This window comes from Oenanthe melanoleuca, chromosome 8 (assembly GCF_029582105.1).
Source record: "Oenanthe melanoleuca isolate GR-GAL-2019-014 chromosome 8, OMel1.0, whole genome shotgun sequence".
In the NCBI taxonomy this organism is placed as follows: Eukaryota; Metazoa; Chordata; class Aves; order Passeriformes; family Muscicapidae; genus Oenanthe; species Oenanthe melanoleuca.
The window spans coordinates 511,571-532,525 of record NC_079342.1 but is presented as its reverse complement, the minus strand read 5'-3'; the positions used below and the strand labels follow the sequence as shown (position 1 = coordinate 532,525).

Sequence of the window (20,955 nt, the reverse complement as noted above, 5' to 3'; positions counted from 1 at the left end):
CATGCTCTGCTCAGTTCTCCAAATCCCCTCCCAGCCCGTCCCTGGGACCAGAGTTGAAGCTGTGAATCTCATTTTCTGTTCCAATGGTGCCTTATTTTATCCCTCTGCAGCTGGTCCAAAACCAAACTGCTGCTAGAGGGATTTAAAAATGAAAAAATTTGCTTTATGGTGAGTAAAGCCACACCTAATTCCTGGTTTGGGGAATAAACAGCAGTGCTGTAATGAATTCTCAGTGTTCTTCGCTGTTTCAGTGGCAGAAAATCCAACCTGTTTTCCAAGGAACAGAAACTCTGGAATGTTTCACTGCTCAGGGGTTTGTCAGGGGAGGTTTAGGCTGGAATTTGGGAAAACTTCGTGCTCCAGAGGGTGCTGGGCACCTTCCCAAACGTGCCAGAGCTCCAGGAGTTCCCAGGATTTTGGCATGACCAGGATTTTGGGATGCCCAGGATTTTGGGATTGTCCTAAGGAGAACATTTCCCAGCTGGAGAACACAAAAACTTCTTCCATTTCCATCTGCACCAGTACAATTGTTTGACTTTGATATTTCGACGTGGAGGAATCAATAACTGGACCAAAACACAACTGGCAGTTAAATACCAACTCATTAGTTAATTAAAAAATGCTCATAACTACTTCCATTCATGACCTTTGGTAATTAACTGGGCTTATTTAAGCTAATCTCCCCCAGGCTTCATCAGCTTTGTTAAAGATTAATGATTTATTGTGAAATCGAGGTCTTTAAGCCCAGGGAAGGCAGAGCCTGTTTGAGCACCACGAAAAATGGAAAAACACTTCAGAATAAATCCTTTGGATGGAAACTGTGAGTGGGGCAGAGACGTGACCTTAATTTATTCTGTGTCTTTCTCTCACCCTTAATATTTTGCAATTACAATTAGAGCTTTTCTGCAGGTTTGAGTTATTACACCTTAATTGCCTCGTAATGGTTTATTTTATTTAAATGGTTTATTCTTTTATTACAAGATGATAAATATTTAATAGCTCTACACGGGGGAAACGTCAAAAAAATAATAATTGTGAACTTGAAGTTTGAAATTGCCAGGGAGTTTTCTCACTCCATCCTGCAGCAGCTCTACACCTCCAGCTGATTGTTTTGCTTGATAGCAGGGGCTTCTCAATAAATATTCAAATGTTTTTAAGAGTGTAGAAAACCACATTATTGGCACTTTTTGGTGCCCTGGTGTAAAAGAAGTCCAATGGAAGGCGATTTTAAAGAGCCTCCAGGTTTGTGGATTCCAACCCCAAGTCCCAGACTTGTTCTCAGCTGGCAATACAGTGGGATGAATTTCAAATTTGACTTAAATTCAGACAGAGTGACAGAAAGGCAGAGAAAGATACTAAACACATTGTTTTCATGCCCCAGCCTACTAAAAGCTGTCTTATTTATTTATTTTTTAAAATGCGTTCCATCATGTTTTATGTAGGATGAACTATTTTATAATGTGAAAAAAAATATTTTAATTTAATTTAGTTTAATTCAATTTGATTTAATTTAAATGTGAGGGGCGGTGTTATGTGTGTGTGTGAACCAGCAACAGACAAATTTATATTTCAATTAAAAACATTCAAAATAATATTTTAATTAAAGGCCACACATTTGGTTCTCTTGGCAGTAAAAATATGCATTTTCCATCCTCACTCTCACAACAATTTCACATCTATAAGACACTGGTGTGTGCTTAAGGCTTTACCTTTCACAGGACTGCCTGTACGTTGAATAAATGAATAAATCAGGGAACTTTGTCCTCAGCAAACGGAGACTTTTTAGTATCATGAAAATACACCCACAAACGGGAGGGCAGCTCTGCAGCAGCATTTACAGCACTAAACCATTAAAAACGAAAAAGTGCAGTACAGGAAGAAAAAAAAAAAAATCTCTTGAATTAATCATGGATTTATCAGATTTGAGAAATAAATGTGAGCAGTGAGATCTTTGAGAAGGAGCTCAGCACTTGCACCCCACCGAGCTGTGCCTGGAAAACTCAGAGGAAAACCCAAAGCAGGGCAGGGCAGGGATTCCTGGGGCAACGGGATTGTTTGATATCCAAATCCCAGAGAAGTTCTCCCCACACTGGAGCTGGTTACAAGCCACTTTTGAGTGTCCTCAAAAATAAAAAGCAATAAAAAGCAGAGTGCAGCCCCAGCGGAGGAGCCGTGCTGGTGAAATATTCCATGGTTTTACAATGTTCCACACGGTTTGCAGGGTTTTTCCTGCCACGAGGATCAGAAAAGCACCTTGGGGATGTGATTGCTGATGTTCCCTGCAGCCCTGGAGCAGCCCAGCTCCTCAGAGACCCCAGTGCCAAAAGGGAAATCCACGGATTCACCTCCAGCAGCCAAGGGAAAGGTTGGGAACCTTTCCCAGCTGCTGCACCCCAGCTGAGCCATTCCAGCAATCCAGGATGTGACCAGAAATGTGAAATCTGTTAACCCAGTTGGGGCAGTGACCCTGATCGCCGTGGGAGATATCCCCTGTTAATGGGCCATCTCTAAACCAGCTGGGGCAATCATCTTTATGTCCATGTGAGATATCTCCTGTTAATGGGTCATCTGTTAAAACCAGGTGGGGCAGTGACCATTCTCTCCATGGGAGATATCTCCTGCTCATGGGCCATCTTTAAACCAGCTGGGACAATCACCTTTAACTCTGTAGGAGATATCTCCTGTTAAAAACCAGATTGGGCAGTGATCCTAATCTCTGTGGGAGATATCTCCTGTTAATGGGCCATCTTTAAACCAGCTGGGCAATCATCTTTATCTTCCCACAGCCCATCCTCCCTCCAGGAGATATCTCCTGTTCATGGCCAGTGAGTCCCAGGCCATGACTGATAAAATTCCATCATCCCACTGGGAGATGCTCCAGCCAGGGGAGGAGCCAAGCCTTTCCTACCCAGATAAAAACTGAGATTTGGGACACCAAGGAACCTTCTTTCCACTGGATTCCAGAGGAAAACCAGAGAAGCAAAAATTCCCAAGATTTTCAAGCTAAAATTCTGAGAGTTCTAAGCTTGGAGTGCCCAGTTTTTTGGGGCCAGAATTCCTGGGGTTTGGGTCATAAAATTCCCAGGATTTTGGGGCTGAAATTCCCAGATTTTAAGAGCTGAAATTCCCGGGTTTTTGGGGCTCGATTTCCCATGCTTCAGGGCTGAGTATTCTGGGATTTTGAGGCCAAAATTCCCAGGTTTTTGGGTCCAGAATTCCTGGGGTTTTGGGGCAGGAATTCCCAGGGTTTGAGTCTTAAAATTCCAAGGGTTTTTGGGCTGAAATTCCAAGAGTTCTCAGGCTGAAATTCTGAGAGTTCTAAGCTTGGAATTCCCAGGGTTTGGGGCCAGAATTCCAAGGGCTTGGGTCATAAAATTCCAAAGATTTGGAGGGTGAAATTCCCAGATTTTGGGCCTGGAATTCCCAGATTTTGGAGCTGGAATTCCCGGGGTTTAGGGCTGGGTATTCAAGGAGTTTGAGGCTAAAATTTCCAGGTTTTGGGGCCCAGTATTCCTGGCGCATTCCCCGGTGGGTGGGGCTGGACCTTTCCTCATTCCCTAAACCTTAAAAAAACCACCTGCACCTTCTCCAGGAGCACTGCTCCAGCTGAACCACATCTGCCCCTGCAGGAGGATGCAGCCACCATTGAATGGGACTGTGCCAACACCCTGACTGACTGACGGGTGTCAGCTTGGATTCTGACTCTGGCAGGGCTGGGATTGTTCTGTGTAATACTGCATTGCTATTTTAATTTTCCTAGTAAAGAACTGCTATTCCTAATTCCCATCTCTTTGCCTGAGAGCCCCTTAATTTCAGAATTATAATAATAATTTGGAGGGAGGGGGTTTACATTCTCCATTTCCAAGAGAAGCTCCTGCCTTTATTGGCAGCCACCTGTCCTTCACACCAGGACACAGCTCAAATGTGATTTCCCATCAGGACAAGCTTCTGCCAAGGTCCCACAGGTCTGCAGAGGGCTCCCCCAAATTCAGGGATGGGCCACCTGCACATGGGGAGCAGCAATGAAGAGAAGCCCAAGCCTTGGCTGGGCTAAATAATTAAATAAATACATAAATAAATAAATTATAAAACCTGTTTTTAACTGAAGGGAGAGGAGGAGGAGGAATGCCTTTGCTCATGGAGGAGAAAAATGAACATTTCAGTTGAGGCCACCTGAGCTGCTGCTCTGAGCACCACTCCCCATGAGGGCAGAGATCCCTGGCTGACAGAGCAGACAGAAGCCCAGTGACTCTCAGACCTGTGGATGGGCCTGCATCCCCAAAGGGACGTGAAACACAACGCTTTGATTTAGTTATTCAGGCTACAGTGTTCTAAGGGATAAACAATATTTGCTCACTAGTCCTCATTCCCCCATTTCAGATTTTTCCAGGGAAAACTGCTGCTTTAACGATTTTTTACAGCTGTTGAGACCACAACAGAATGAAGAAAAAGTGACAAAGTTGGCGGTGTCCTTTGAGCTTGGTGTTTCATTCATATGGATAAATGGAAGCTCATGAATAATGCAGACCTGGGAATGTGTTAGCATTTTCCTGCTCAGAAACATATGATTAGCACTGCTCTGACTCCCAGTAATGATATTCCTGTTCTCAGAGGTCACTCTTTAGATCTGCACAACTGTTGTTGTGTTTCTGGAGATAAACACAGCAAAGTGCGCGGAGGAGATGGGGCAGGGGACACGTATGAAGGGAGGGGCAGGTCCTGGGGGGCTCTCACTGGTCCAGGGCAGCGCTGGGAGCCCCCCCTGCCATGGGAACACCGGGCTCAGGACAAGTCCCGGCTGGAGCAGTGACCCAGAGCTCCCCAGTCGCACACTGGGCTGGGAGACACCTTAAATCCCATTTAATCCCAGCCCAACCATGGCAGGGACGCCTCCCACTGTCCCAGGGCGTCCCAGCCCCATGTCCAGCCTGGATTTGGGCACTGCCAGGGATCCAGGGGCAGCCCCAGCTGCTCTGGGCACCTGTGCCAGGGCCTGCCCACCCTGCCAGGGAACAATTCCTGCCCAAATCCCATCCAGCCCTGCCCTGTAGCGCTGGGAACTCATCACTGCCTTTCCCAGAAAACCAGAGGAAGGATCCAGAGGAATCTGCCTGAGTTCCATGGGAGCAGCAGCTCCGACATGGATCTGGCTGGGGAGGGTCACAGGAACCTCAGGAACCCAAACTCCCGGGGTCTGTGATCCAATTGTGCCCCAAGGATGGTCCCTGTGGAATTGGGCTCCTTGTGCCTTGGGGGATCCCAGAGAGGTGCTCCCCTGGCTGGGGCAAAACTCCAATTTTGATCCACCAGCTCCTGGAGATTTCCCTGGATGAAAGGCTGTGGCTGCAGCTCGGGAGTACAGGGATGGAATACAGGGATGGAATACAGGGATGGAAAACAGGGATGGAATACAGGGATGGAATACAGGGATGGAATACAGGGATGGAATACAGGGATGGAATACCAACACGGAATGCAGACATGGAATACAGAGATGGAATACAGACATGGAATAAAGACATGGAATACAGATATTAAATACAGATACGGAATACAAACATGGAATGCAGGGATGGAACACAGGGATGGAATCCAGACATGGAATACAGGGATTGAATACAGACTTGGAATACAGGGATGGAATACAGGGATGGAATACAGACATGGAATGCAGAGATGGAATACAGACATGGAATACAGGGATGGAATACAGACATGGAATACAGGCCTGGAATGCAGGGATGGAATAGAGGGATGGAATACAGACATGGAACACAGACATGGAATACAGACATGGAATACAGGTATGGAATACAGACATGGAATACAGACATGGAATACAGGTATGGAATACAGGGATTGAATACAGCCATGGAATACAGGCCTGGACACTTTCCCAGCTCAGAGCCCTTGTCCCCAGCTGTCCCTCAGCATCCCTGGACTCCCCCCACGCCCGGGGGTGCCCCCATCCCCTCACACCCCTCACTCGGCTCCAGCACGTGCCCAGAACTCTTCCACGGCTCTGCTATTTGCTTTCACTGGCACGGCAATTTGTGAATAACTTATTTAGTAATTACTGTGTAATTATAGCTCTGCTGATCCCTGACGAGCCGAAACCCGCAGACAATGCCTATCAAATGAATCATTACAATCTCTATAAATTACACGGGAGATGTGCCCATGTCATGATGGGATTCAGGAAACGACTACAATTCCTGTGAGAGGAGAATAATTAAGATGGAGTTAGAGTTCAAGAAGGAGCAGATTATCCTGCCCCTCTGCCCAGCCCTGGAGGCACTTCTGGAGCCTGACCCATCCTGGGACTCAAGACTTGGCTGAATTTTCCTGCAATAAATGCTGCAGGGCAGGAGAAAAGAGAGGAGCAGCCATGAACCCCGATGTGGATTATTGCAGTCCTGGAAAACAGAGCAGGGCTGAGCAGCGCCCGCCTGCACAGCCAGGAATGGTGAGAATATGGAAAAGCAACTTTCAAAAGCACTTTTTAAATCAGACATCCTTTCTACAACATTCTGATATTAGCAGGAGCCGGTTTTTAAGCTCAGCACTTGATTAAGATGAATAAATTGAATTACTTTGATGAAGAAATGCACAGAACTACCTCTGGCTGTAAAATTATATTTAAAAACCAAAAACCAAAAAAAAAAACCCCAAAAAAACCAAAAAACCCCAAAACCCCCCCAAAAAAACCCCAAAAACAAAAAAAAAACCCACCAAAAAAAACCAACAAACAAAAAACCAACAAACAAACAAACAAACAAACAAAACAAAACAAAACAAAAAAAAAAAAAAAAAACCAAAAAACAAACACAAAAAAAAAAAAAAAATAAAAGCCCAAAAAAACTCCCAAATATTTATATAACTTTTAATTGAGATAAGCGCAGTTTGATCCTCACTCCAACTCCCGTTCCTGCCGGCATTTCCTCACGTTCCTGCAGCACCCTGGACAGCTCAGCCCAGCCTCGGAAGGGCTGATGGAGGCCGGACAAAATTAACTAAAATTGGCTAAATTAAAGCTGCTACATCGTGATAATCACTCCGTGGAGTTTGCTCCTTTCTTCCTCGCATCCCCAGCAATTTAAAATTTTTCTTCTTTCCCTTGGAATATAATTTGAACTGAATAAATTAACGGAATTTAAACGATCCAGTTCTCACGTTTGTGTTTTATTTTGGAATAAAGTGAGTAAATCTAAATATCGCCAAGCTGTAAAACCGGAATATCAGGGCAATGTGTAAGAAATGGTCTCTGCAGGAACAGCCCCTTTCCCCAGAGTGAAATTCAGGTAATTGCTGCAGGTGCTTCAGGGCAGGGCATTTAAAAGTCAAGAAATCAGCTTTGTTACTTTAGATATGTGTGGGGAAAAAGGAAGTTTCTGAGAAATTAATTCCAGGCCTTTTTCTGTGAATAGTCCTGATATCAGAAATCAAAGCCTCTGATGCCAGCACATCCCACCCGAGGCTTGGAAGAGAAGAGAAAGCTTTTGTGCTTTTGTGCTGGATTTATTATTGTAAATCCAGCCCGGATCTGCACATAGAAACCTGGAGGTGGAATTAAGGGTAGCAGTAATTGAGCTCTTGATTTTCGAGGCTCGTTGAGGCACCTCAGCATTTTGTTACCTCTGTGGTTCAGCACGGAGGTTAATTAGTGCTTGTAGTGTGGGCTCACTGAAAATCTCTTGTTTTTAAGCCTCTGAAGTTATTTTTAGCTTTCTTGCAGCCAAAAAAAAAAAAAAAAAAAAAAAAGATATTTTTTCCCCCCTCCTGTTTTCCTTCAGCTCACTCAGGAGCTCACAGCAGCTGCCAGGAAGGTGCAGTGGAGCTGTGGAATCACCATCTCTGTGTTTTCTGGTAAGCTCTAAATTACAAACTCTTGGCTCGACAGGAGCACACAACCTTTACAGGTAAATGTTTGGCTTTAGGCAAATGCTTTTGTCAATTAACCCAGAATTTATCTGGGAAATTATTTCAGTTCTGGCATTTTCCAGCCTGTTGGATTATTTGCTTAAATACCAAAGTCTTGGGTTTAAAATCTATTTTCTGATCTCTCTGAAAACTCAGGATATCCTTGATCAATATCTAATTCCTTTGCAAAGCCCCCCGAGCTTTGCTCAACAACTTGATATGAAAATAAGTTCTGCACTTAATAACCTCCTAATGCAGGAGTGCTTTGCATTGGGTTTAAAATTCCTCTCTGATGAGTGTAAGTGACTCTCTCCTGGGCCTGTGTTATGAGAAAACTTCCTAATGCACCGTCCCTGGGCTGGCCAATATTCCAATAACCCATTTTTCCTGCCCAGGATAGACAGTAATTGTCTTTAATCTCTTCACTTGGGGATTGTTTCCCATCTCCTCTTGCTGAGCCTCCTCCTCCCTCCCTCCTTCCTCCCCAAGTTTTGAGGCCAGGCTGAAGTTTGTGTTCCAGGCTGAGCTGTAAAATGTATTTGTATCATTATTTATAGCGCTATCTCCATCCCATTTGTTACACAAGGTATTATTTGGATTTTCAATTTTTTAAAATCTACTTTGAGGTTTTCTTGCTCTGAGAAGAAACTGGAGTTACAGTGAGCTCTGGCCACGGGTGCTTCTCCCCCTGAGGGGGGCACAGGCAGGGAATTAAATTATAATAAAATCCTAAATTAAATGGATGACCTGGGATGTTTTAATCATTGTTTGGACACTCTCAGGGGCAGGGTGGGACTGTGGTGGGGTTTGTGCAGGGCCAGGAGTTGGATCAGTGATTGCTGTGGGTCCCTCCCCACTCAGGATATTCCAGGATTTTGTTGTAATTAACTTGAGATGAAGATTTGGCCACATTTCAACCCCTCTGATTTAACCAGGTGGGTAAGAAGGAGTGTGAACCCCACGGGCTGTGGGTGCCTGCAAAATTGGTGACTAAAAACACAAATGGAACACACCAGAGCATGGAGGCAACCTCAGCAAGATCCCTGGGCTTCTCTTTGATTTTTGTTTCATTTTTCCCTGATCCACTCTTTAAATTTCTGCTAAATGTGAAGGAGAAACTTGTGTTCCTGGCCTTGCTCAAACGAGTTATTTCTGCCTCATCCCATCTCAGTCACTTATTGTCATATAACTCACAATAAAGCTCAAGCTGGAAAACGGATTTAGAGAAAATTCCTTCATAACTCTCGGGAATTGTTACCTGGAGCAGCAGTTGGCATCCATATGGAAGGAGCTCAAGCCCTCCACTTACAGAATTATTGTGATTTACATCACTGGGGGTCTGGCCGTTTATCTGGCTCTCTGTGGAGGGATGAGTCCAGCCCTGCCTGGGAGGGAGGCTCAGGCTCAGCCCTGCTGCTTCTCCCAGAGGGACACAGGACAGCAGGGAGGGATTCCCTTGGTCTGGGAACCCCACTGGGCACGGCTGGGAGTTCTCAGAGCTGGGAGCAGGAATTTCCCATCCCAATTCCATTGGGAACAGAATTTCCCATTCCAATTCCATTGGGAACAAGAGTGCTCCATTCAAATTCCATTTGGAACAGGGATTTCCCATTCAAATTCCATTGGGAACAGAATTTCCCATTCCAATTCCATTGGGAACAAGAGTGCTCCATTCAAATTCCATTTGGAACAGGAATTTCCTATTGCAATTCCATTGGGAACAGGAATTTCCCATTCCAATTCCACTGGGAACAGGAATGCTCCATTCAAATTCCATTTGGAACAGGAATTTCCTATTGCAATTCCATTGGCAGCAGGAGTGCTGCATCCCAATTCCACTGGGAACAGGAGTTTCCCCATCCCAATTCCGTTTGGAACAGGAATTTCCCAATACAATTCCATTGGGAACAGGAATTTCCCTCCTAGTTCCATTTGGAACAGGGATTTCCCCTCCCAGTTCCATTGGGAACACGTTTCCCATCCCAATTCCATTTGGAATGGGAATTTCCCATCCCAGTTCCATTAGGAGCAGGAGCTCCCATCCCATTTCCATTTGGAATGGGGATTTCCCATTCCAATTCCATTGGGAGCAGGAGCTCCCATCCCATTTCCATTTGGAATGGGAATTTCCCATCCCAATTCCATTGGGAGCAGGAGCTCCCATCCCAATTCCATTGGGAATTGGAATTTCCCATCCCAGTTCCATTGGGAGCAGGAGCTCCCATCCCATTTCCATTGGGAATGGGAATTTCCCATCACAATTCCATTGGGAGCAGGAGCTCCCATCCCAATTCCATTTGGAATGGGAATTTCCCATCCCAGTTCCATTGGGAGCAGGAGCTCCCATCCCATTTCCATTGGGAATTTCCCATCCCAATTCCATTGGGAACACGTTTCCCATCCCAATTCCATTGGGAATTGGAATTTCCCATCCCAATTCCATTGGGAGCAGGAGCTCCCATCCCATTTCCACCCCATGGCCCAGGCTGAATGCTCTGGATCCCTGAGCAGGGTTTCCATGGATCTGGAGCCCTGCTGCCCTGGGTTCCAGGAGCTGAGCCCATGTCCAGGATCCATTCTGGATCAGGATCTCCTCTCCTGATGAAGGGATGAAGGAAAAACGAGCTGCAGGCACAGGGATGGCTCCAGGAGACCTTGGGCTGGTCCAAACCTGATTAAATCAGTAACTGCCCTCTGACTGACTGCAGCAGGCTTCCAGCAGGCTCCTAATGAGAACAGGAATTTTCATTTCAGTTTATAAATATATATATATCTACCTACACACACTTTTTAATATTGTATTTTCTGGTGCAGACCAGCCTGCCTGGCTGAGACAGAGCTATGCAAATTGAAATTTGATTTGCTTTCCAGGCTGCCATTTGAGAGATAAAATAGCAAAATCTTTCTTAGGTAATTGGACAACAGCAGAAACTGTGGACACAAAGGGAATTTCCCAGGAGAGAGTATTTCTCTCCAGAAATGTCAGATTTGGTGGGCCAGGCAGAGCTGTCGAGCTAAAACTGAGCAGAAGCCTGACACATACCCAAAGGCACTGAGATGTGATTCCTCAGTCAATAAAATGAAACTGCTGAGTTTAAGGATGACACTGAACTTTGTGAACAGGGCATTAATTAATGAAGTCTGTGTGAATTCCTGATGTGATTCCCACACCCAGCCCCGGATCCAGGGCAGAAATCCCGCAGGAGATGTGAAAAAATCATAATGAAGTCAGTTAGCACAGATTCTATTCTGGTAAGAGAAACGTTCACACCTGTAATAAACAAGAAATCTTCCTCATGAGGATCAGTGAAGAAAATATGGAAACACTCTAGAAACACAGAGATTTGATGGATGTGCAAAATGCCATTTACTAACCAATGAAAGGAGTAGCAAGAAAATTATGAACCAATTAAAGTTTCACATAAAGCCTTGAAAATTCTATAAAAATACGCTGTGACATTAAAGACTGGCTTTTCTGCATGAAGAACTGAGTCCTGCCTGCTTTGCTATTGCAACAAACCCTGCCCTGCCTTTACACCAAGCCCATTTATATTTGGGGGACAATATTCACTTTATTTACATTTCTGATCCTGGTGACACTGGGGAGCCATGGAGAACCATTTAAACCAAGCTCCTTTACATTTTTGGGGACAATATTCTCTTTATTTACATTTCTGATCCTGGTGCCACTGGGGAACCACTGAGAGCCATTTACACTGAGCCTATTTGCATTTTTGGGGACAATATTAACTTAATTTATCTTTCCAGCGCTCAGCCAATGGGTTGGGAATATTAACACAGGAGTTTAATTAGGAATTTCCGTGTAGGAACCAGCACACAAGGCAAGCAACAGATGGAGATTGAGGGCTCGGTCTGGTGCCTCTGGAATGCCAGAGACAAGATTCCAAACGTGTGGCACTAACAGGAGGGCACAGTCAGGTGCTTGCTCAGTCCTTGTGTGATGAAATCAGCACAGAAAATACCAGCACACCCCTCTCACAAGGCTCCTTCTCCTTCCAAATGTCACTCTTGGGCAGCTTTTCACAATTATTTGCTTTTTTTTTTTGTAGTTACTGGCAGCATGTCCAAGGATTCTGTATAAGCCTGTAACACCTCTGGATGACAGAACCAGCCATGTAAAATACAATTTCCCTGGCAGCTGTTAGGAGAGGACAGGATGCTTCCTGTGGATGGCAAGGCTTTCTTCAAAAGGGATCCCACACTTCAAACTTTCCCTGATGGATCACAGAGAGCCAGAGCCCCTCCAGGGGAAAGGAAAGAATCCTCCTCCTCCTGTTCTGGGCTTTGGAATGGAGACTGGGCTCGGCCCTGGCCCTGAGAGAGGTCCCCAGCTGTGCACAGCTGTTGTCATTTAGGAACATCACCACATTTATCCATATTGTGTGCATTATCTATATTATGTACATTAATAGGTTTGTTATGTATATTATGTGCATCAGGTTTGTTATGTGGGGATGTGCAAATAAAAACCCACGGGTTTTCCAGCTCTGCTGCAACATTTCTGGTAAAAATCCCACCCTGAGAGCAGAGAGTGGCCAGTGGCCACTGGGCCCCCAGGGATGCTGGCCAGTGGGGTCACACTGGGGAATTCGGGATCCCCCTCCCACGCCCCTGCACACCCGAGGGGTTTCCCCCAAAATGTTTCTCCCAAATCTCCCCATCACTGTCCAGTCAGACCCTGTCCCAGCAGGGCAGCACAGACTGCAGCCCACCCGGAAATAATCCTATTTTAACACCCTCGAGTTGCAAATGGAGCTTCCCTTAACCCTGCGTTTGCCTCCAGAGCTCGCAGCTCCCTCGCACACACCTGAACCACACATATGGTCCACTCTCACTGCCAGCAAAACGAAATGCAAGAGTTTCACAGGAGAAAATTCTCGCTGGAGGATGGAGGAGTCCACACTTAACGAGTTGCTACCCTGAGAATTGCTGTTACTCTTTTTTTTTTGTCGATGTTTTCTTAAAGGGATAATGCTTCTAGATAATATTAATGTAAATTACAGGCAAAGGGAAAAATTCACCAAGTGATCCTCGCTCCCAACCAAAATCCAGATCAGCACCTTTAGGGCAGCTCTCCTTGTTTTGCCTGCATTAAACAGTCACAGTATAAAATATTTCAGCCAAACCTCTGAGCCAGCATCCCCCATTTCCCTCCCGAGGTCAGGAGCAGACCCAGATTTCCATATTTTCTCCCAGACCATCCTGCTTCCCACATCCCCTCTCTTTCATGATGGAGAACATCTGTTTTTATGATTTGCACCAGTGCACTCGGTACTTCTATGACATTTTCAACCTCTGCCTCTCCAGGTGCTTTTCAAGGGTGGCTACAAGGTACCTCATGATTTAAGATGGAAAAAAATCCTGGCAGCAGCTCAGAGACAGATTCAGCTCTTCTCTGTTCAAATGAAGCCAGACCTTCCCTCTACCTGCTCTGAATTGCAAATACACCAAGCTCCAGCTCCTTCTGGCTTAATATTCCTTTGTTTTCGCTTGCATTTCCCATTTAAAATAAGTGTAACATCGTTCCCACTTTGGTAATGATGCCTCAAATATTAAATAAATGGCAGCAAAGGCTCCCTGTTATTTTCTGCCTGTTACATCTCTCCTGCAGGAATTTAGAACCTCTTGACAACACTCATCATATGGGGAGTACGTTCAGGAGGAGATTTCATGGCTGGAAGGCAATAATTGTAGGATTTGAGCAACTCTGCATTTCCACTCAGTGAGGAATATCTTTATGTGCAGGATGCACCCGGGGTTTTGTCTCTCTTTTATCACCATCAGAGCAGAGCAGCAGCAGAAATCCACCACGAGCACCTTTGGATCCACCAGCAGGTGGGTGAGTATCCAACAGCAGTGAAACTCTAATGAGGCACAGATAAAAATTCTTCCTAAATCACCCTGGGCCCCTTCTGGGCTCTGCAAGGAGAATTTCTGGGCACTCTCCTGGGCTCTCCAAGGTGCCAATCCTGGGCAACCTCCTGAGTTCACCAAGGAGAATTTCTGGGCAACCTCCTGAGCTCCCCAAGGTGCCCATCCTGGGCAATCCCTGAGCTCTCCAAGTGCCCATCCTGGGCTCTCCAAGGTGCCCATCCTGGGCACTCTCTGAGTTCCCCAAGCTGCCCATCCTGGGCAATCCCTGAGCTCCCCAAGGTGCCCATCCTGAGCACTCCAAGGTGCCCATCCTGGGCTCCCCAAGGTGCCCATCCTGGGCAATCCCTGAGCTCTCCAAGTGCCCATCCTGAGCTCTCCAAGGTGCCCATCCTGAGCAATCTCTGAGCTCTCCAAGGTGCCCATCCTGAGCTCTCCAAGGTGCCCATCCTGAGCAATCTCTGAGCTCTCCAAGGTGCCCATCCTGAGCTCTCCAAGGTGCCCATCCTGAGCTCTCCAAGGTGTCCATCCTGAGCAATCTCTGAGCTCCCCAAGGTGCCCATCCTGAGCTCTCCAAGGTGCCCATCCTGGGCAATCTCTGAGCTCTCCAAGGTGCCCATCCTGAGCTCTCCAAGGTGTCCATCCTGAGCACTCCAAGGTGCCCATCCTGGGCTCCCCAAGGTGCCCATCCTGGGCAATCTCTGAGCTCCCCAAGGTGCCCATCCTGAGCTCTCCAAGGTGCCCATCCTGGGCTCCCCAAGGTGCCCATCCTGAGCTCCCCAAGTGCCCATCCTGAGCTCCCCAAGGTGCCCATCCTGGGCAATCTCTGAGCTCTCCAAGGTGCCCATCCTGAGCTCTCCAAGGTGTCCATCCTGAGCACTCCAAGGTGCTCATCCTGGGCTCCCCAAGGTGCCCATCCTGGGCAATCTCTGAGCTCCCCAAGGTGCCCATCCTGAGCTCTCCAAGGTGCCTATCCTGGGCACTCCCTGCTGAGCACCCAACGCTTTGCCACTGACACTCCTCATTGTATTTTCCGAGAGGTTTCAGTTCTCTGCCCCGGGACTGACAGACCGAGCTGGGACAGAGCTCTGGCCCATCCCAGCTCTCCAGCTCAGGGTGTTCCTGGCCCTGTGCTGGGGAATCTGTGCCCTTGGCTGGCAGTGGCCCCTCGGGGCTGTGCTCCTTGTGCCAGGGCAGGGTGGGCTCAGCCGGGATTTCTGGCACAGCCACAACTCCCTGACCCCCTGTAAGAGTCAGTCCAAAGTTTCTCTGCTCTGTCTCACGACCATCATCAGAGACTGAGACCTGAGGACCTCCACTGCCCACTCTGACCTGAGTTCTGGCCTGGCCCAGGTGGATGCTGGCCCAGCACTGTCTGTGGCTGTGCTGGTGCTGCCCAGCACTGTCTGTGCCTGTGCCTGGTGCTGCCAGCACTGTCTGTGGCTGTGCTGGTGCTGCCCAGCACTGTCTGTGCCTGTGCTGGTGCTGCCCAGCACTGTCTGTAGCTGTGCTGGTGCTGCCCAGCAATGTCTGTGCCTGTGCTGGTGCTGCCCAGCAATGTCTGTCCCTGTGCTGGTGCTGCCCAGCACTGTCTGTGCCTGTGCCTGGTGCTGCCCAGCACTGTCTGTGGCTGTGCTGGTGCTGCCATGGCACACTGTGCTGCTTATAGTGCCCTTTTCCAGCATCTGTTCCCTGGAGCAATGATCTCCACACACAACAGTCCATAAATCTCCCACCTTTTGGCCAGAGGCCACTCACTTTGGAAAAGGACTATAAAAAGTGACTTTCCTAAAGAGACTCTGAGATCTCTTTCTCCCCATTGGATTGAAGACACGTCTGTCATCGAACAACCACGAGGATGTGTCCGGTCTGTTGGGAGCTACATCCCATCCTTTCTCTCTCCCCTTTTACTTCGTTTCTTTTACCTCTCTCTCTCTCCCTATCACAAACTGAATTGTTACACACAACAAACTGCATTGCTGCTTTCTGCTGAACAAAACCCATTGCCGTTTATCTTTCACCCTGGGGCTGAACAAACCATCCCGACTCCGCCGGGGTTGAGCGGACGGCGACACTCCCAGGACGTGGCACGGCTGTGAGAGCCCAGACCCAGCAGGGAGCGGCAGCAGCAGCACAGACCCTGCAGGTGGGCAGCACGGGGCTCCTCCTCGGTGGGAGGAACACCCCTGGCGTGTGCCACACGTCCCCGTTACTTACGGTTGAGAGGCAGGCTGGCATTGGTCGTCCCTAGCTTGTTGGTGGCCACACAAGTATAGTTGCCAAAGTGCTCTTCTGTCACATTGGTAACAGTAAGAAGGGATCTTGTGCTATAATTTTTAATAGTGATTCCTTGTTGACCATTGATCAGTCTAGAAAGCAAAAAGAAAATGTCTATAACTCATGTACCACAACCGAGATTTTTTTGTTTATTTATTTCGTTTTTCATAGCTCTCCTTTTCCTTCCCTGGTTTTTACAGCCGGCCCTGCAAGCTGCCAGTGCCACTGCCTGTGCCCAGCACAATTCCTGCCCCTCTGGAGAGGCCATGGCCAGCCCTGGGAGGCTCAGGAGGATGGTGCTGCCTGCCTGGGCTGAACTGAGAGAACAGAAACACCCCCAGCCCCTCCTGCCTGGAGGAGCGGGCACAGCAACTCCAGGATGCAGAACTGGGACTTTGAACTGGGCAAAGCCAACTGGGAACTGAAATTCCCTCCCCGGGGCAGAAAGGGGTCGTGGTGAGTCTTTCTAAGAGGGTTTTTCCAGCCTCTGGATTCTGTCTGGCTGGTGGCAGGTGAGGATTGGGAGCCAGGACTGTGAATCCATGGCACTGTGACCGTGGCTTTTTCATCCTCTGCCCTTTGCTGTGTCCTTGCTCAGCTCTGGATGGTGGCAGGTGAGGACTGAAAGCCAGGACTGTGACCATGGTTTCGTTTGTGGGGCTCTACAGCTGCAAATGAGCCTTGCAATTAGGGACAAAACGCTCCAGCAGCACTGCTGAGGCAGCAGCCTGGGCAGGAGCAGGTAATGAAGCAAAAAAAAAGCCAAATCAGGATTCTTTCCAGCCAGCTCTGAGCCTCCCACCCCAAACTGAAAGGAAAGATGCAGGTGTTTGGATAGGTGCTCCCAAAGCCATGCCAGGAGCATTGCTGGGCACCAGGACAGAGCAGGAGAACCAACTTTAATGATGTTTTCGTAGGCAAACCACGTCTGATCAAACAAGGAGACGAGAAGGGGAACTGTGATATTAAAAACTCGCTACAGTTATTACTCAGAATTCCTTCTATTTCCCACAAGGAGCAGAGTTTTGGATTAAGAATACAATTTCTGTCTGCAATATTAAAGGATATAATCATACATCCTGGGAATTAATGCCATCTTCCACCGTTCTGTCTGGAAACCTTGGCAAATCTGTCTTTAATTGCACTGGTGCAGGTGTGGACTGAACATTGCTCATTGTTATGTGAGAGCCTCTCCTCCCACAGGGGCTCCTCCTCCCTGGGCAGCTTGTGCTGCTGTAAAGGACCCTGCTGGGAGAGGAACTGCCACATCCCATGGGCATAAAAACAGAAAAATGGGCTATCATCTATCATTGATCGTTTATCATTGATCACTGATCATTTATCACTGATCATTTATCATTGATCATTGGTCACTTATCATTTATCATTTATCACTGATCATTTATCATCTATCATATATCATCTATTATCTATCATATATCATCTATCATTTATTACTGATCATTTATCATCTATAATTTCTCATTGATCACTGCTAATTTATCATTTATCACCTATAGTTTATCATTGATCATTGATTATTCTTCCTTCCCCCAGTTTTGTGCCCCCTGCTCAGGTCACAGGAAGCTCCTCACAGCAGGGCTGGCTCCCACTCCCACTCATCCTCATCCTCAGCCTCATCCCAGCCCTGCCCTGCTGCCATCCCAGAATACCTGCACACTTGGAACTGATGGAACAATGAGAATGAGCTTTGTTATTTCAAATGCAGGTCTCGTCCACTTTGAGGAGGAGAAGGGAATTAATATTTCAATATTTTACTAAGGTGGCTTGGGCTGGAACGGGATAAACTTCAGGATCCCTTCCAACCCACCCCAATGTGATGTTTCCCTGACAATTCCAAGATGTTTTTATTAACCCCACGTTTTCTGCAGCTCTCCCCACCCTGTGCAGCAGCACCTGTGGGAAGTTGCTGAGCAGAGCTCCTGGGGAGGCAGTGATTAGGCAGAGTTAGCCCTCCCTGCCTCCAGGAGCAATAACTTTAACTCAGAGCAGCCTGGTGCTGCCTCTGTGTTTAGCTGTAATGGTTATTTCATGATGAGGTTGATCCCTGGAGCCTGGGAATGGTGGGTTTGGATTTACATTAATCTCAGTAGCAACAATGCAGCTTCCACCCCCACAAGCCTTGTTTCAGACACTGCAGGCACAGTTATGATTCCAGAGCTAACTCCCACTGCTAATTATTGAACAATCCATCCAGATCTCTAAATGAGAGGAGTCCCAGCCCGAGAGCATCTGCAGAAATGGCTCCTCTCTATGTGCTAGAGAACCCAGCGGGGTGTGCAGTCCCAGCGTGGAAATTCAGCCTGAGCAGGGCTGTGAATTATCTGCAGGGAAATGGAGGTGAGCTGTGAGCCCCTCTGAGAGCTGAACCCTCCCAGCTTCTTACAGCAGTGCCTGGGCTGGCCAAGGCTCACCCTGGGCTGGCCAAGAGACCCTGAGCTGGTCAAGGCTCACCCTGAGCTGGTCAAGGCTCACCCTGAGCTGGCCAAGAGACCCTGAGCTGGACAAGGCTCACCCTGAGCTGGTCAAGAGACCCTGAGCTGGCCAAGGCTCACTCTGAGCTGGTCCAGGCTCACCCTGAGCTGGTCCAGGCTCACCCTGGGCTGGCCAAGGCTCACCCTGAGCTGCTCAGAGCTCACCCTGAGCTGCCTGTCCATCATCCAGAGGCAAAGGGGAGACACTGGATCCAAAACCAGCCAAAGGAAACCCCCATGGGTGTTTTCCTCCTTCCTGCAAGGGATGGGGCTCAGCACCCCAGCACCTTTGTAGCTTGTACCAACAGGAGCTCCCAGGATCCCCTGAGCTGGAAGGGACCCCAGGGACCATCAGAGCCCAGCTCCTGAGAGGATGGAGTGTTTGATTTAACCCAATATTCGGGCAGAACAGGAGCAGCAGCACAAATGGGGTGTCCTGGATTGCTCTGTGGCACTGAGTGTGCTCAGCAGAGAGCAGCTTGGTCACAGCTATAAATAGAGAGGTGATCAGCCTGCTGGGAGCTGCTAATTGAACCCTGAGTGCCAAAACCTGCTCTGAGATATTCCCACAGAAAGGAACTGCCCCCAGGATGGGCTCAGCACAACCTGAGCTGCCGTGGGAGTGGGGTGCAGGTGGATGTCACCAAGAGGAGAAACATTCCTGCTCCATAGAGGGAAAATCAGGGAAGAGGAGCTTGGGGATGTGGTGGGATGCAGAGAGACAGGAAGGACAGCAGCTCGTGCTGCAGGGGGGAGCAGCTGAGAACCGAGCTGACAGATGGCTTTCTGTGAAAAAGGGTCATTAATATTCTCCTGCCAGCTCCCAGGTTCAGTGGGACGTTGGAGCTGAAAAACCCAGCACTTGGGAGCTGGGAAATTCCCAAAGCTACAAGGGAAAAACATCCACCTGCAAGGGACAGGATCCACCTGCACGGGACAGCATCCCCCTGCAAGGGACAGCATCCACCTGTGAGGGACATTATCCACCTGCACGGGACAGCATCCACCTGCAAGGGACATTATCCACCTGCACGGGACAGCATCCACCTGCCAGGGACAGCATCCACCTGCAAGGGACAGGATCCACCTGCAAGGGACAGCATCCACCTGCAAGGGAAAAATATCCACCTGCAAGGGACATTATCCACCTGCCAGGGACATTATCCACCTACAAGGGACAGCATCCACCTACAAGGGACAGTATCGACCTACAAGGGACAGTATCCACCTGCAAGGGACATTATCCACCTGCCAGGGACATCATCCACCTGCCAGGGACATCATCCCCCTGTAAGGGACATCATCCACCTCCAAGGGACATTATCCACCTGCCAGGGACAGCATCCACCTGCCAGGGACAGCATCCACCTGCCTCTGCCCCAGCCTGTGACCCCAAGAGAAGCAATCTCTGCAAAGCCAAGAGCTGCCAACCCAAATGTTCCAAAGAAAAGCCACTCCCTGCCCAACGAGCCGTTTTTGGGATAGAGGTGGCCCTGCAGAGGTGCTGCTGCTGCTGTCCACGGCCCACAGGGGCTGCACACAAACCCAGAGCAGAGTCTGGGGCTCAGGGCTGACCCCCTTGCAGAGCTGTGCTGACCCCAGGGAGCACAGAGCACCCCTCGCACCTCTCCAAAACCTTCCTTTCAGAGCTGAGGACAAACTGAACAAAAGCCCTTCCTGCAGATCCCCCCAGTGCAATCCTGGCTGCCGCCCCGGAAGGCTGGGACTCCTGCAGCACGTTCTGGGTGCCAGGCTGCTGCAATCCCCACCCTGAGAGGGCAGGAGCAGCTCCCAGGGCAGCTGGGGCAGCCCAGGCTGGCAGCAGCCCTGGCACACGAGGGGTGGGCGAGCAGGGGCTACTTACTTCCTCTCTCCTTTGTACCACTCAAAGCCCGGGGCAGGCACTCCTGCACCTTCACAGCGGATCAGGCCGTTCCCTCCAAGCATCACACCGCTGGATTTAAGTTCCTGAATTGTGGGGGCAACTGAAAAATAAGAATCGTGAGACGGACATTGGCATCTGGACAGGCAGGTGACCCAACGCTGCTGCTCCCTCTGGAGCCGGGGATGGGAGGTGATCCCAGGCTGCAGATCCTGCTGGAATCACCCAGGGGTGTCAGGAGAGGGAAATGCAGCCCTGGAGCAGCTGCTGCTCTGCAGCACAGCACAGCTGCCAGCCCTGCTCCGTATCCACCAGCGCTTGAGCTGTCACTGCAGCTCCCTCGTCTCCTGCACCAGCGCCCCAGACCAGAGCTCGGGTGGCCTTTGGGACTCAAACCAAAGGAAAAAACCTCCAAAATCAGCCACAGATCCCAGAGCAAAGCCGCCTTCCCGTCACCCCACCGCGCGTGGGGCTGTTTCAGTAACCGCG

At 48.6% G+C, this 20,955-nt stretch overlaps 1 protein-coding gene across 4 annotated transcripts in view; it reads right to left on the bottom strand.

The window, feature by feature from the left end:
• Positions 1–20,955, bottom strand: part of NEGR1 (neuronal growth regulator 1) — a 176,406-nt gene that overhangs the window by 32,552 nt on the left and 122,899 nt on the right. For 2 of the 4 annotated variants that reach the window (XM_056497836.1, XM_056497840.1), the window contains exons 5-6: positions 20,449–20,569; positions 16,030–16,181 (exon numbers count right to left, since the gene is read on the bottom strand). The exons of 1 other annotated variant lie outside the window; for it this stretch is intronic. In XM_056497836.1, coding sequence (XP_056353811.1) covers positions 16,030–16,181; positions 20,449–20,569 — 273 coding nt within the window. The remainder of the gene's footprint in view (positions 1–16,029; positions 16,182–20,448; positions 20,570–20,955) is intronic. One more of the 4 variants, XM_056497837.1, reaches the window with a different exon arrangement.